Source organism: Polypterus senegalus, chromosome 4 (genome assembly GCF_016835505.1).
Source record: "Polypterus senegalus isolate Bchr_013 chromosome 4, ASM1683550v1, whole genome shotgun sequence".
Taxonomy (NCBI): domain Eukaryota; kingdom Metazoa; phylum Chordata; class Cladistia; order Polypteriformes; family Polypteridae; genus Polypterus; species Polypterus senegalus.
Window position 1 is genome coordinate 169,268,857 of NC_053157.1, and position 14,959 is coordinate 169,283,815.

Genomic DNA, 14,959 nt, shown 5'->3' on the forward strand with positions numbered 1-14,959 from the left:
CCTCAGGACACACACACAAACACACCCACACACCAAGCACACACTAGAGCCAATTTAGAATCGCCAAACCACCTAACCTGCATGTCTTTGGATTGTGGGAGGAAACTGGAGTGCCCGGAGGAAACCCACGCAGACACGGGGAGAACAAACGGCAAACTCCACGCAGGGATATATATATATATATATAATTTTTTTTTTAGAAACATAACAGCTAACAAAGTCCTTTCAAGCACCATCACCAGGTTCAGAGTTTGGGAATTTCAGGGTGAATCTTCAAGGCCATAAGACCACCACTGCCTTCAAATCCCTTACCCCTATGCTTAAGAAACTTAGATGGATAACCTTGCTGCCCCAACCAAAGTCCAGGTAATATACAAATAGCTCATTCTGAAGCGATATGCAGACTCAGCAATTCACCCAACCTCATGTGTTTAGATTGTGCTTTAGAGCCCTTTTGGGAAGACCCTAAAACTTTTATCTTGTTTTTGAGAACCCCATAATTGAAAGTGCACTATGACAATGCAAGCGCCATTATTATTAGTGTCTTCTAACAATCCCTTAATAACACCATGAAGCAACACATGAAATGTGCAAATGAATAAACCACTTACTTCATTAAAAGGAAGGTCAAAAACTGCAAACTCAAAACATTTTTAGGTCATGCGTGCTGTTCACTTATTGAGGGCACTTTCTTATACATTTCATTAGTTATCTTTATCCAACCAACCATAAATGTTTCAACATATTTAATAGCAAATGACATTAAAAGGGAGCAAGGGCTAACTCGGCAGCAAGAGACACAAGGCTGGATCTTAGAAATAAAATGGCATCAAATAACTGCAAAGTGTTCCTCTATACTACATGCAGTATACTCTACAAAAATTAACCACTCTTCCACTTTTTGTTATTATGATGTATTTTTCTTAGAAATGATAAATGAAAAGGTATTGCAGTCAATGCAATTTCCCATTCTCTTAGTGCATATAGTTAATACAGTTTTTCATTTCAACAAACAATTATATACAGCTGTATGAAGAGATACTGTATTCTTAAAGCTCATGGGATAAACCCATAAGAAGATATTATCTAGAAGTGGTTTTTGCCAATTTAATATATGAGGTCTTAATCAGCATGTTTGCATTACAAAGCCGGACTAGAGATTGTTACTTACCTTTTCTACATTTTAATCACCATAATAAACGATCTGTCATATGCATAACCAATGATGTGCCTGCTGTAGCGAATTAGTTCTGTTTCTTTCTGCCTTGCCCGAGTTAGATTGTGCTATCTCCTGATTACTTGTGCTTTCCTACTCCTCTATTTTCAGAAACCATCTCTTATTATGCAGATGAGGTGTCAATTCTCCAGTCAGTATTTCTTTATTGGGGCCATTTAGGGTTAACGACAGTCTCATATTATTTATATATTCACACAGTATGATATTTATTCCCTAATTTGCCAGTCTACATTTTTCTTTATCATTCTGAATTTTGTAATCTTAACTATAATCTTCTTTGACTTTTTACAGCATATTTCTGTACAATTTCATGTATTCTGATGTAACATTAAAAAACTGTTTTTTTTTTCTGTACCTTAGCTGAGCCAAAAATATAGCAGCAGTGAAATAAAAGCAAGAAATGCAAGAAAAAAGCAAGAAATGCAGCGGATCCATTTTACAAATGCATTTTTATATATTATGCATGTTTATAAACTTAATTATAGATAGACTTAAAATCGGTCATTTCACTTGCAGATATTCTCAGATGATTGTGCACTTATGGGGAGTATTGAAAAGGGGGATAAGACAGAGTATAGGAGTCAGATGGAGAACTTTGTTTCTTGGTGCAGACAGAATTGTCTGCAACTTAACATCAGCAAAATCAAGGAACTGCTTATTGATTTTTGACATAACAGAGGGCCTCCATGTCCTGTCACTATTCAAGAAGTTGATGTACAGTAGATGTGGTGCACTCCTGCAAGCACTTTATGTCAACAACAATGACAGGTTGGACTGGTTTTAAAAAACAAAGGAACTATAGAAAACAAAGAGAAGAGCATTTTTCCCCTTAGGAGACTGCGTTCCTTTAATGTGTGTAGTGACATATTCTACATGTACTACAACTCTGCGATGGCCAGTGTGATTTTATACGCTGTGTATACTAGACTAGTAACATCTCTTTAACAGAGGTCCACCGACTCAAGAAGCTATGAAAACAAATCAATTAAAACAAAACGGAGTGCCTGAGTACAAAACCAAGGCTGGTGTTGGTGGAGTACTGGTGTGGGGGATATTTTCTTGGCACACTTTGGGCCCCTTAGTACCAATTAAGCATTGTTTAAAAGACACAACCTACCCAAGTATTGTTACTGACCATGTTGATCTCTTTATGACGTAGAGTACTCATTTTCTGATGGCTACTTCCACCAGGATAATGTGCCATATCACAAAGCTCAAATCGTCACTGCCCTGCTCCACTGACAGACTGAGGAGATTGTTCCTTCCCCACACTATGCGACTCTTCAATTCCACCCGTTAGGAACGTTAACATTATACAAAGTTATTGTCTGTTTTACCTGCATTTTTATCACTCTTTAATATTGTTTTGTATCAGTATGCTGCTGCTGCTGGAGTATGTGAATTTCCCCTTGGGATTAATAAAGTATCTATCTATCTATCTCAAACTGTTTTTTTGAACATGACAATGAGTTCACTGTACTCAAATTGCCTCCACAGTCACCAGATCTCAATCCAATAGAGCATCTCTGGCATGTGGTGGAATGGGAGATTTGCATCATGGATGTGCAGCCAACAAATCTGCAACTGTGTGATGTTGTTGTGTCGATATGGAGCAAAATCTCTAAGGAATGTTTCCATCTTGACTCAATGGCACAAAGAATTACGGCAGTTCAGAAGGCAAAAGGGGGTCCAACCCAGTACTAGCAAGGTGCACCTAATAAAGTGGCCAGTGACTGAGTGTGTGTGTGTGTATATATATATATATATATAATACATGGATTGACTAAAGTAGCTTTACAGTTGTCCATATGGAAAAAGACATGCAGGATATGATTATTACAATGGCCTTATTCACTCAAAAGAAGCAGTGCACTTAAGATACAGCTCATGTGTAACAAATACATAAATAATAACACAAATTAATAAATAATAATACAAGCTTTTTTCATACTCAACTGTAAACCTACTCTTGCCCTTATCTATTTATTTACAGAGCTTCTGTAAAAGGCCAAATTTCCCTATTTGGGCAAATAAAGTTCTATCTACCTATGCAATACTACTTTACATTTACTCGTTCTTGTAGTAAAAACAACCTGAAGAATTACATCTCCAACAGTATGTTCAATTAAACAGCTACAGTATAAAACACTACTTTTTGTAGCATTTTTTTCTTCAGGCACACACAAAAAAATAAAAAAACACACAACAAAACAACATTAAAACTTACTGTGCTCGAAAAGTCCTCTCAAATTCTGGAGCCCCACTAACAGCGGGGGGAATAATACCATGTTTTGACCTGCTCTTGCCCACCTGCCTAGTTAGATAACCTAGAGGGAAATTAAATAAAATGCAAATCAGTTGAAACATGAAAAACTAGAACTTAAAAACTTATGGTAAAAGTTTCTAAATATAAAGTTATATCAACAGCCAAGATACTTTATATAATTCAACAAAATACCAGTGTCATACAAAAACAATTCTCTTTCCTTACACACTAACAAAATGAGAAATATCTTTTGGCAAGTCAATATACAGTCTTCATATTAGTACTCTAAGGCAGTAAGGTGGTTTGTAACCAGCTTTCTTTAAATGCTGCAATTAAACACGTTGAGCTTTGCATTTTACAAAAACTGCATAAGCCACAAAAGATTCATTAATCTAGAAGAAAGTGTGCATTATGTTTTTTAACGATTTACAAAATGTATACATAGTATAGTGTAATATTAAGGTGTAGTTCTCAATGAACTCAGCTTAGTAGGTAGGCTCTAGGACCTCCTCAATCCATTTCAGGGTTGTGGATTGGTCAAATGGCTGAAAACCAGCATGGACAGGACACTAAACCATCACAAACACCTCTCTCATTCACACAAACACACCATATTCACACACAGTGACAATTTGCAATTGCCAATTAACCTAAGAAAGCTTTTGTAATTAATTCCGTTTTTGTTTGAGCATGCCTGGCCTTTGTAATTTTCATTAAATGGAACTAACAAAAGTATTCAGTTATGACAAATGTTAGGAAACAAAAGAAGTAAAAGGCAAACTTACAGTGACTGAACATTATGGATATCAGGTGAATGTTTCAAAGTCCTAAACCAAAACACTTATGAAGCATGTATGGCCAAACATAAAGCCCATCTTCATTTTTTTTTAATGCCTGTTTTAACTCATCATCAGAGAGGGATCAGGGTACAGGAAAAAAAAATGCTTTCACAAACGAATCTGCATGATTGAGCACAGTGCTTGATGTGGAAATAAATGTAATCTTGGTTTTTGTCTGCAGCTTGGTCCTTGCTGCAGTGCTGTGCAAATTTAACACAAGTTCTTAATCAAACTTCCCCTTTAGAGTGTTGACTGTGCTATTACTGTATATGCATATAATTATGCATCAACGGGTTATGGGAAAGTGGGAGTGTGTACACGCTGTTCATGTCGTGACAATGTTTGTTTCGGTGGAGAAGTGTTTTATTAGCTGTTAAAAACTGCAAGCCCATTAAAAACAAGGACATTTTGATATCTTCAGTTATTTATCAGTACACATTGATTGAAATCAGGAAGACTGCTCACCCTAGTAAATTATGGTGACAATGAAATAGTGAATCATTATCATTTGAAGATAATGCAGTTATGACAGTGGTTCAGTATTAATTAAACAGAGTAAATAAATAATAATAATACATTTATTTATATAGCGCCCTAAATGTTTATTTGCTCTGTGGACATCTGCTTACATGCCACGGGATAAGTGCATATCTAGACAACCCTTTGTTTTCCTTATAAAGTTTTATAACTTAATAGTTAGGAACATCATTTAAATTACCTGCTACGACTTAAACTACAGGGAAGAGAAAGGTGCTGATGCATTGGTTCTCTTCTGCTTGCGTTCAAGGAGATGGGAGAACTTTATAATGCAGAAACACCCTGCAAAGGTTTCCGCCCGCGCCAACCAGGACTTATCAATAAGAGGATTGCTGTCCTGCTACTTTCTACATGCACATGGAGTCTGGGGGTGTTTCACTCACTTGCACTAGAGTTCAGGTCATACACTCACTCACTGCCTTAGAAAGGCAAAATTTTATTAAGGACCTCAACCATCCTGCACTTTTCTCAATCCTTCCATCTAGCAAAGGGTATAGGGCCATTAGCACTCGCACCAGTATATTCAGAGTCAGTTTCTAACCATAAATCATAAGGTTACTGAACAGCAAGTCAAACTAAGAAATAATGAAAGAAGTATAACTTAAAAAACATTGCATGTATGTATGCATATGTTTGTGTATTTATATATATATATATATATATATATATATATATATATATATATATATATATATATATATATATATATATATATATATTATTACATATATATACACAAACATATATACACATATACATAAGACCTCTGAAGGTGTCATGTGGTATCTGTTTACCAGGACATTAGCAGTAGATCCTTTAAGTCTTATAAGTTGTGAGGTGGGGTCTCCATGGATCAGATTTGTTTTACCAGCAGATGCCACAGATGCTCAATTGAACTGAGATCTGGGGAATTTAAAGGCCAAGTCAACATCTTAAATCTTTGTCATATTTCTCAAACCATGCCCGAACAATTTTTGCAGTGTGGCAGGGTGCATTATCCTGCTGAAAGAGGCCACTGCCATCAGGCAATGCCAGTGACATGAAAGGGTATACGTGGTCTGCAAAGATCTTTAGGTAGGTGAAAGGAGTCAAAGTAAGCCAACATTTCCCAGCAGAACTTTGCCTCTGCTGACTTGCCTTCTTCCCATAATGCATCCTGCTGCCATCCCTTCCCCAGGTAAACAAAACATAAGCACCTGGTTGTACTTTCTTGGACCACTTTTGGTAGGAACTAACCACTGCATACAAGAAACACCACACATTTCGAATATGTTATTACCCTGTCATCTAGCCATCACAATTTGGCACTTGCTAAAGTCCAATTTTTCTGTTTCCAGCATATCACCTTCAAGACTTGACTGTTCATTTGCTACCTAATACAACCCAGTCCTTGACAGTTGTCACTGTATGAAGACAATCAGTCTTATTTACTTAACCTGTCTGTGGTTTTAATGTTGTGGCTGATCAGTGTATAAGGGTCATTCATGCAAGCCTAGAGAGTATCTCATGGGCACTGGTTGGGAGAAACACTGAGCAGGAGAGAAAGCGTGAAGGACTGCCACAAACATGGTTTCCATTATTCTTAGAATGGGGGAGAAAGCACCAGAAAACAACTAGCATCGCTTCTGGTATTGTCACAAGCCTTGCCTCTTCCATCCACCACTGTACTTGAACAGCCACCTGGAAGTCCGCTATCATCCAAAGACATGCAGATTAGGTGGATTGGCGATTCTAATTTGTCTCTAGTGGGTGGGTGTGTCCTGCGGTGGGTTGGTGCCCTGCCCGGGATTGTTTCCTGCCTTGCGCCCTGTGTTGGCTGGGATTGGCTCCAGCAGACCCCTGTGACCCTGTGTACGGATTCAACGGGTTGGAAAATGGATGGATGGACATTAAATGGGGTGCCCTGATTTAGCTGCAGCAATTTCCCTCTGTTGTGTAATTTTACACTGGCATAGTCAGTAGGATTTTGTTGTTCAACCACCCTGCCTAACTGGACATTCCAACAGTGGTGCAACAACCACCTGAAACTGTACAACAGGTACAAATCACAAACCACCAGACTGTACAAAGATGTGCTGAGCTCCCCTCCACAACGTGTGCGTAATCTGATCTCTCACTCTCCCGCTATATCACAATTCTGGGAACTTTTTTGACTGCTCCTCATAGAAGCATCATTCGAACTCCAGATCAAATTTCTCTCGAATTTAGCGTTCAAACTCTGGAACATTCAAAGTTACAATTGTTCAAAGTACAAGGCACCACTGTATATACAGTATAGCAAAATACCCACGCTTCGCAGCGGCGAAGTACTGCCTTAAAATTTTTATTAAGAAGAAAATTAAACCTTTTTAAACTGAGGGAAAATATACCAATAATTATTTGTTAAGGATCTCTTTGTATACCACATTGTGAGTTCGGCCCTCCGGTTGTAATATGACCAAGCGTGACCATGTACAGTTGGCCATGTGAACAATAACCTTGCTTCAAATCTCACAGCTTGGATTGCTGCTGTCATAATCGGTTTGAGTTTCATGGTTTGTTTCAATTACGACAGTATTTTTAGGACTTGTGTTGAAGAGACATTTGGCATCTGTCAAGCATTGTAAGTATACAACCGGTTTCATCGATAACTTCACATCCAGCTTTTGAGAGTTTAAACATTCATAAACATCAAAGTGTGACTACTGAAATCGTCACCTGTCAATCTAAGATGTTTAAGAGGCATTGGCGGTTGTCAAAAGGTGTAAAATATTTGGCCATTTCGGTACACTTGAAAGCGACAACCGAACAATTCACCAGCAGCCATCAACTCACATGCAGATGCACAGGTGAAGGGCTTAAGCATTTCACTCTTCTAGTGCTCCTGTGTAGAATAATTATCTCCTGTACCATCATCAGTCCACACCTTGAACCTGTCCCAGTCATTCAATACATAAGACACAATGTTCCTCCGGATATCAAGAGTGAGCCTGATATGTTTCAGCCTTCTACCTACACGGGAAGTTGGAGAATTAGTGACGTTGGAAAGTTCAATATAAGTCCGAAATAAGTACGTACATTGGTTTTGGTTAGTGCAGGAAAGCCGCCTACCAAATTTCGTGAAGATGGGGCCATGAATAAGAAAGTTCAACATGGCGGACGTTGTTGACCGTTATGACCGTTACGCATAGAATTTCGAAATGAAACCTGCTTAACTTTTGTAAGTAAGCTGTAAGGAATGAGCCTGCCAAATTTCAGCCGTCTACCTACACAGGAAGTTGGAAAATTAGTGACGTTGGAAAGTTCAATATGGCGGCCGACAGTGGCGTCATACCATCGAAATAAGTACGTACATTGGTTTCGGTTAGTGCAGGGAAGCCGCCTACCAAATTTCGTGAAGATGGGGCCATAAATAGGAAAGTTCAACATGGTGGACGTCGTCGACCATTATGACCATTACGTGTAGAATTTCGAAATGAAACCTGCTTAACTTTTTTAAGTAAGCTGTTAGGAATAAGCCTGACAAATTTCAGCCTTCTACCTACACGGGTAAAAATTTCAAAAATTTTAAACAATTTGCATACTGTATATCATCACATCCATCCATCCATCCATTATCAACCCACTATATCCTAACTACAGGGTCACGGGAGTCTGCTTGAGCCAGCCAACCCCAGCCAACACAGGGCACAAGGCAGGAAACAAACCCCGGGCAGGGCGCTCACTCGTGCACACACACACACACAGCATGCACACACTAGGGACAATTTAGAATCACCAATGCACCTAACCTGCATGTCTTTGGGAGAAAAACGGTGTACCCAGAGGAAACCTATGCAGACAAGGGGAGAACATGCAAACTCCACGCACGGAGAACCCAGGAAGCAAACCCGGGTCTCCTAACTGTGAGGCAGCAGCACTATCCACTGCACCACCGCCAATCATCACATTAAAATGTATTTAATCTATTTGTAACTGCAACCCTAAATTTGTTTGTTCAACTACAGTACATTACCTTATAAGGTTACAATATTTGTTGATGTACTCAGCCTGTGTACTGAAGGAATATATCAGGATAAAAAAGGTCCCACAGACCGAGACTGAGGTATTTCCATTTACTTATTTACTATCAGAAAAGTCAAACAGTAGCCACTATTATGCTTTCTTTCACTTGAATGCTTAACCTGAAATCAATGAGCTTTTGTGGAATCATATTAGATCCATGTAGAGTCAAATAATACTGTGAACTGCTTGTTCATGTTCGATGTTCAAGATTCAGGATATTCTAATGGCCTTGTGTAACTAGTACATTGGAATGCTTAGCCAGTCAACAATAGTCATTTAACAAGACTGGGAGCATGCGTTGATAGCATGTTGCCACACCCACCACACAATGAACTACCTGGATTGAGACCCAAGTGCAACGGGTGACACCTCAGCACCACATTGGAAGAGTGGCTGGAGTGCCAATCCCCAAGTTCTTCCTGTAAGTTGGAGGATCTGCTTGCAGGGCTGATGCAGATTAACATCATACTAATGATGAATCAATTACAGGTTAGGGGCCTTGTTCAAGGGCCCAATGGAATAAAATCACTCCTGGCATTTATGGGATTAGATCCAGTAACCTTCCAATTGCAGCACAGAGCCCTAGCTTCAGAGCCACAGTTTATTTAACAAGCTGTATGAAAAACTGAGAGCAAACAATACTGCAGCAAGGAACGGTGTAATACAAGACATCAGTGCATTAAGAAAGTAATACTAAAAAAGGTAGAGCAGGGAAACTGCTCATGATGCGGAGTGGTGACTCTGAGGCTAAGGATCTGCACTGGTATCCCAAAGGTTGCCGGTTCGAATCCCCATCCCTGCCAAAAGAGATCCTACTCTGCTGGGCCCTTGAGCAAGGCCCTTAACCTTCAGTTGCTCCAGGGACGCTGTATAATGGCTGACCTTGTGCTCTGACCCCAAGGGGTATGTGAAAACTAACAAATTCTTAATACAAGAAGTTGTATAAGGCGAAGTAAAGAAAAAAAATACAATATATCTCAATTTACAGCATTTAAAACTGTAGCATTTGACTAGAATAAAGCATACCTTAAACATGTTTATTGACTTGAGTAATGGGAATATGTGAATTAAGTCATAAATCTTAATACTCATGCACTGTCAAGCTCAAAAGCTGTAACAATGTACAATGAAACAGTTGCCGTGTTCACATGGGAAAAAATTAGTAAAATAAGACTTTTGTTTGTTCAGTTATATTATTCAGTATAATGTGATTTACAATTAAAATCTGCTATAATAACTTAGTTGTAGGGTGTTGTACCATGTTAGCCATTATGGATGCAATGAGAAGTCAAGCAAACTGATACCTTTAATTGTATAACTGAAATTAAAGGCATCATTTTGCTTGACTTATCACTACATCTAGAACAACTTAGTAAAGTCTTACATGAAAGAAAAAATGTCTATAGAATATACATTTTATTACTGTTTAGGCTTATTTAAATTTTAAGATGATGCCCCTAATGAATATTTAATCAGTAGTGCTCTGTAAAGAACCTTTAAATAGTAGTTAAGGACAACTCGGTTTATGTTGATTTATTTATATTATAGCACTGTCTACTAAATTAAGACTCAGAGTGTGGTAAAAAGCTCACAGGTAAACTACAATTTTAAACTTTATAAATTAACATATACATAAGGAAACCGATTTGTTTGACAAGGCAATAGAAACTGGAAAAAGGTTGGTCGTTTCCAGTAAGAAGGTAAATCTAGAAGCCAGTAATACAGCCTACTTAATAATGAAAAGTTCCATTGAGCTACATAAAAGAAATTAAATTAGTTTATGTTCTTACAAGCTGTTATTGTATTATCTTTTCTTAAAGTTGTTGAGAACTCATTTACCTATTTAGCCTCACAGACATACTGTAGTGTCAACGGCTCACACATACAGTAAATATTTACTGTGGACATTTCTATCATGAATAAATATTTAAAATAAATGTGTTTTATAATACAGTATACACACAGTAATGTTAGTTCACACACATTTTATATACAATATATACTGTATACACACACAAACGCACACATTCAAAATGTCTTTTTTTGTTTTCTTTTAGTAAAAAAGGAATAAACATTAAACAATTGTGTACAACAATCAGGCGGCACTGGGAGGAAAGAACTCTCTTAATATCTGGATTTACCTACAGTAGGTCTGTCAAGTTACCTCTCAGCCACACACACGCTTTACTGCTTTTATTCTGTGGATACTGGGGCAATATTTTAAAAGACAGGTTCTCTTGTTGCCACTAAGTGTGACCTCTTTGCATACTCCGACTCCTCTGCTGATATTAAATCTAGTTTTGCAAAATAATAATATTGGAGTACCAACAGTGATGCCCATGTGGGCTGTTTTTAATCATATATGTGGCATACGTTTTTTAAGAATGCTGCAGTGGAAATCTAATAGACTCTTTTACTTGGATCCAGCTCAGAAGAAATCGGTTTTAAAATGCGAGGGGCACCAGCAATGATATTAAGTAATCTGCAGAAGAAATGTGCCGAAGTACCAGACTTCCCATTCTATTTACCTAACCTCACATTCCCAGGCCCAATTAATTCAGTTCAGAGCCTTGGACTGCTGGAGGGCTGTCCTGGCAGTATCAGAAAATAGGAGGTTAAGGACCATGAACGTGGAAACAAGTCCTTTGCATGATCTATTCTCACCCACGGCTTTAAACGACTCTGTCAGGATTTAAAAGGAAAAAAATGCGCCTCTAAATGATTTACGGTAGTTGCACTACAAGTATTGCTACATTGTAGTATAAAGTCCATTTCGATCCAGCATGCAGCTCGGCTCGTTTAAGCGATGATTCAGTGCAGGCCCATAGATCGTGAATGCCAGATAATTTCATAAGTGCCCCCAAAGACCTTCCTCTTACCACAGTCCTTACCTCAGTTGGAGCCACTCCTTTACACCGTGCTCACGCTGCAACGACACCCTGAGCAACATCTCCGGGATTAAAGCAGTAGCCTGTGTGCGTTACAAGCGTCTTCTCGGATATGACGGTGCGCTTGCTTCCCCCAATATACTCCTTGAACAGGAGCTCCTGAATTAGAATACGCAGTTTCCGAAACTAATATTCGGATAAGACGGGGTGGTTGTTTTCTAAAAAATAAAACCGCGTAACGCTCATTACAGTCATATTTAACTTTAAACGAAGTATAGAAAGGAAAACGTTCAGCTGCTGCGTTCACAAGAACGCCGTTCGTTCGACGGTGAACGTAAATTGCGTCTGCTTCTTGTGTGCTCTGCGCAGATAACCGTGTGACCCAAAGGGGCTAAAAAGTCAAAATAACGTGTTATGAGAAACAACGGGCAGGCCCCGACGACTCACAAGTTGTTATCTTCACGTAGTCACTATGTTCCCGTTGTTTCGTGTCTGTTTCTTACCGAGGTGAAAGGCTGAGAGGAGCGACACGGCAGATAGAAGCAGTGGCATTTCTGCACCCGTGGTATTTACACGCTGTCGACTCTGACGCCTCGCCCGGGCTCCTGGCTTATTTACTCAGGCGAGCGGACACTTTCCAAACATGCGGAAGGACACACCTGTGTATGAGCAGCACCTGTAAACATATGCTTGGGGGAGGTAAAGACCTGCCGGCACGGTGGATGCAGATCAGCAGATACCGCCCTGATTGCTACCAACTTGTCAATTTTTGCATGATACCTATAACATAAAAATGCCTACGATTTCCTTTACAACTTAAGTTTTCACACCCACCACGCGGCGAACTCCCTGGACCCGAATGCGGCGGGTGACACCTCAGCACCACACTGGAATAATGTGTAGTTTTTATGGTTGGCTGGAGTGTCAATCCTAGGGTTACCTTACCAGACGTCCCTTATATAGGGGACACGTCCCATATTTGATCATTTTGTCACCTGCCCTGTACAGACCTTTCAGGGACACCCAAATGTCCCGTTTATAGTTCATTTTCAAATTTCGTAATACAAATATATTTTTACTACCTTCTTACGGCACTTAGTTGTAACTTTATATGTAATTATACTTTCTTTTCTCGGATTCTCTTGATGAAAATAACCCAAATGTAACGAGGAAACTAGTGTTTGCTGCCTGTTTGCAACTTGTTCAGTTGCTATGGTTGCTTAGGACAGCGACACTGTTAGCGTTTTGGTCTCTAGTCGCGCTGCTGTGCAGTTCTGTATCAGCAGTGCAACATACAGTGTCAACAAAGTGTTTAGTTACTACTTACCATGGACCATTTTTTTCTAACTGCCTGTATTAAATAATAATATTTCTCTGCTGCCTGTATTAAATAAATATTTTAAATTGATTTTACTTTTGCATAATTTTTTTAGCTTGTATTCAATAATTTTAAAATGATTTTACTTTTGTTTTCCTCATAACCCATTAAAATCCTTGCTTTATGTTCTCTACTTTTATATAATATATTGCTCTGGGTGTGTAGGGGGAATGTGTAAATGTATATATATAGTAATGTAGGGACAGATTTTAAGAGTGTCCTGTATTTCTAATTTTCCAATCTGGCAACCCTAGCTAATCCTGCCACCAGGCCCCAAATTCATCCTGTAACTTGGAGGACCTGCTTACAGGGCTGGATGCAGTTTAAGGTCATACCCAGGACGAAGCAATTACCGGTTAAGGGCCTAACGGAATAGAGTCACTTCTAGCGTTTACAGGATTAGAACATTCCAATTGGTGATGCAGTTCTCTAGCATTACTACTCCATTTCAGCACAAGGAAGCCAAAAAAGTCAATCCCTTCTTTAAAGATGAAACTATAATTTGTTTTAATGATTTACTGTACACGAACAGGCTTAGATTCAAATTCAGCCAATCCCTGTCTGGAGTTTGAATGTCCTTCCTGTGTCTTTTTGGGTTTTTCTCCGGTTTTCCTAATCATCGCAAAAATGTGCAAAATTGTTGGCACAAAGGTCGGTCTGGTATAGATTTCTTCTCGAGCATGCACTGTAACATAGCAATTACTGTTTTGCACCTGATTTTGCTAAAACCCTTAAATGGGATTTTACAGGTTCTATAAGCATATTTGCAAAATGGATATTACCCTTGTGATTACCAAAATCAGCAGGTTGGATTCACAGTGCAAAGAACCTTATTGTTCATTGTAAAATTCCATGCCTAGTTATAATTTTGTAGAGGCACAGTGATCTTCGCGAAGTCAATGGAAGCTCTGATTGGGATGCTAGAGAGACTGAGCGAGGAGTCTGAGTGTGTGGGCTTGCGAGTGTCCTGGATAAAAACCAAGATCCAGGCCTTTAATGACCTCTTGAGTACAGCAATCAGCAGTGTGTCTGTTTGCGGAGAGAGTGTTGACCTTGTGGAGAGGTTTGCTTACCTTGGCAGTGACATTCATGTCTCTGGTGACTCCTCCTATGAAGTCAGTAGACAGATTGGGAGATCATGGGGGGTCATGAGGTCTATGGAAAGGGGTGTGAGGCGCGCCCGATATTTATGCAAAAGGATGAAGGTCCAAGTCTTTAGAGTCCTGGGGCCTCATGTATAACGCCGTGCGTAGAACTCGCACTATAACATGGCGTAAGCACAAAAGCCGAAATGTGTTTACGCACAACTTCCACGTTCTTCCGTTACATAAATCCCGATCAGCGTGAATCGTGCACGCGCATTATGTAACGCCCCAAATCCTCCCACAATTACGCCTATTTGAATATGCAAATCAATATAAATCGCCCCTAAGCGCAGCCTTCTGTGAAAAGACAATGGGAAAAGCACGGGGAAAATATAAGAATGTCAGCGAATACCAAGTGGAGGCAAAGGAAAAACATACTATTTGTTCAAATAAACCGTGGTATAATCAACAAAATGAAGTTGATCAAGTGACATAGCGTGTTGGAGAAACTTGAAAGCTCACATTCACAAAATCGTAAAGTGCCGGAAATAAAAAGAAGTCACATATCAAAGTTGCCGTGAAAAGAAGAGTTGTAAGCCCACTGTCTGAGTGTCATATGAAAGTTTATTAGGGTACAGAGAAAAAAGGCACACGGTGGGGAAAAAGCACGAAATGTCAACTTCAA

At 39.1% G+C, this 14,959-nt stretch overlaps 1 protein-coding gene across 1 annotated transcript in view; it reads right to left on the bottom strand.

The window, feature by feature from the left end:
• mgst2 (microsomal glutathione S-transferase 2) overlaps positions 1-12,468 on the bottom strand; it is a 32,374-nt gene extending 19,906 nt beyond the window's left edge. Inside the window, exons 1-2 of the mRNA XM_039751656.1 lie at positions 12,315-12,468; positions 3,465-3,564 (exon numbers count right to left, since the gene is read on the bottom strand). Of these exons, the coding sequence (XP_039607590.1) occupies positions 3,465-3,564; positions 12,315-12,363 (149 nt within the window). The 5' untranslated portion in view covers positions 12,364-12,468. The remainder of the gene's footprint in view (positions 1-3,464; positions 3,565-12,314) is intronic.
• Positions 12,469-14,959: the final 2,491 nt, after the last annotated feature.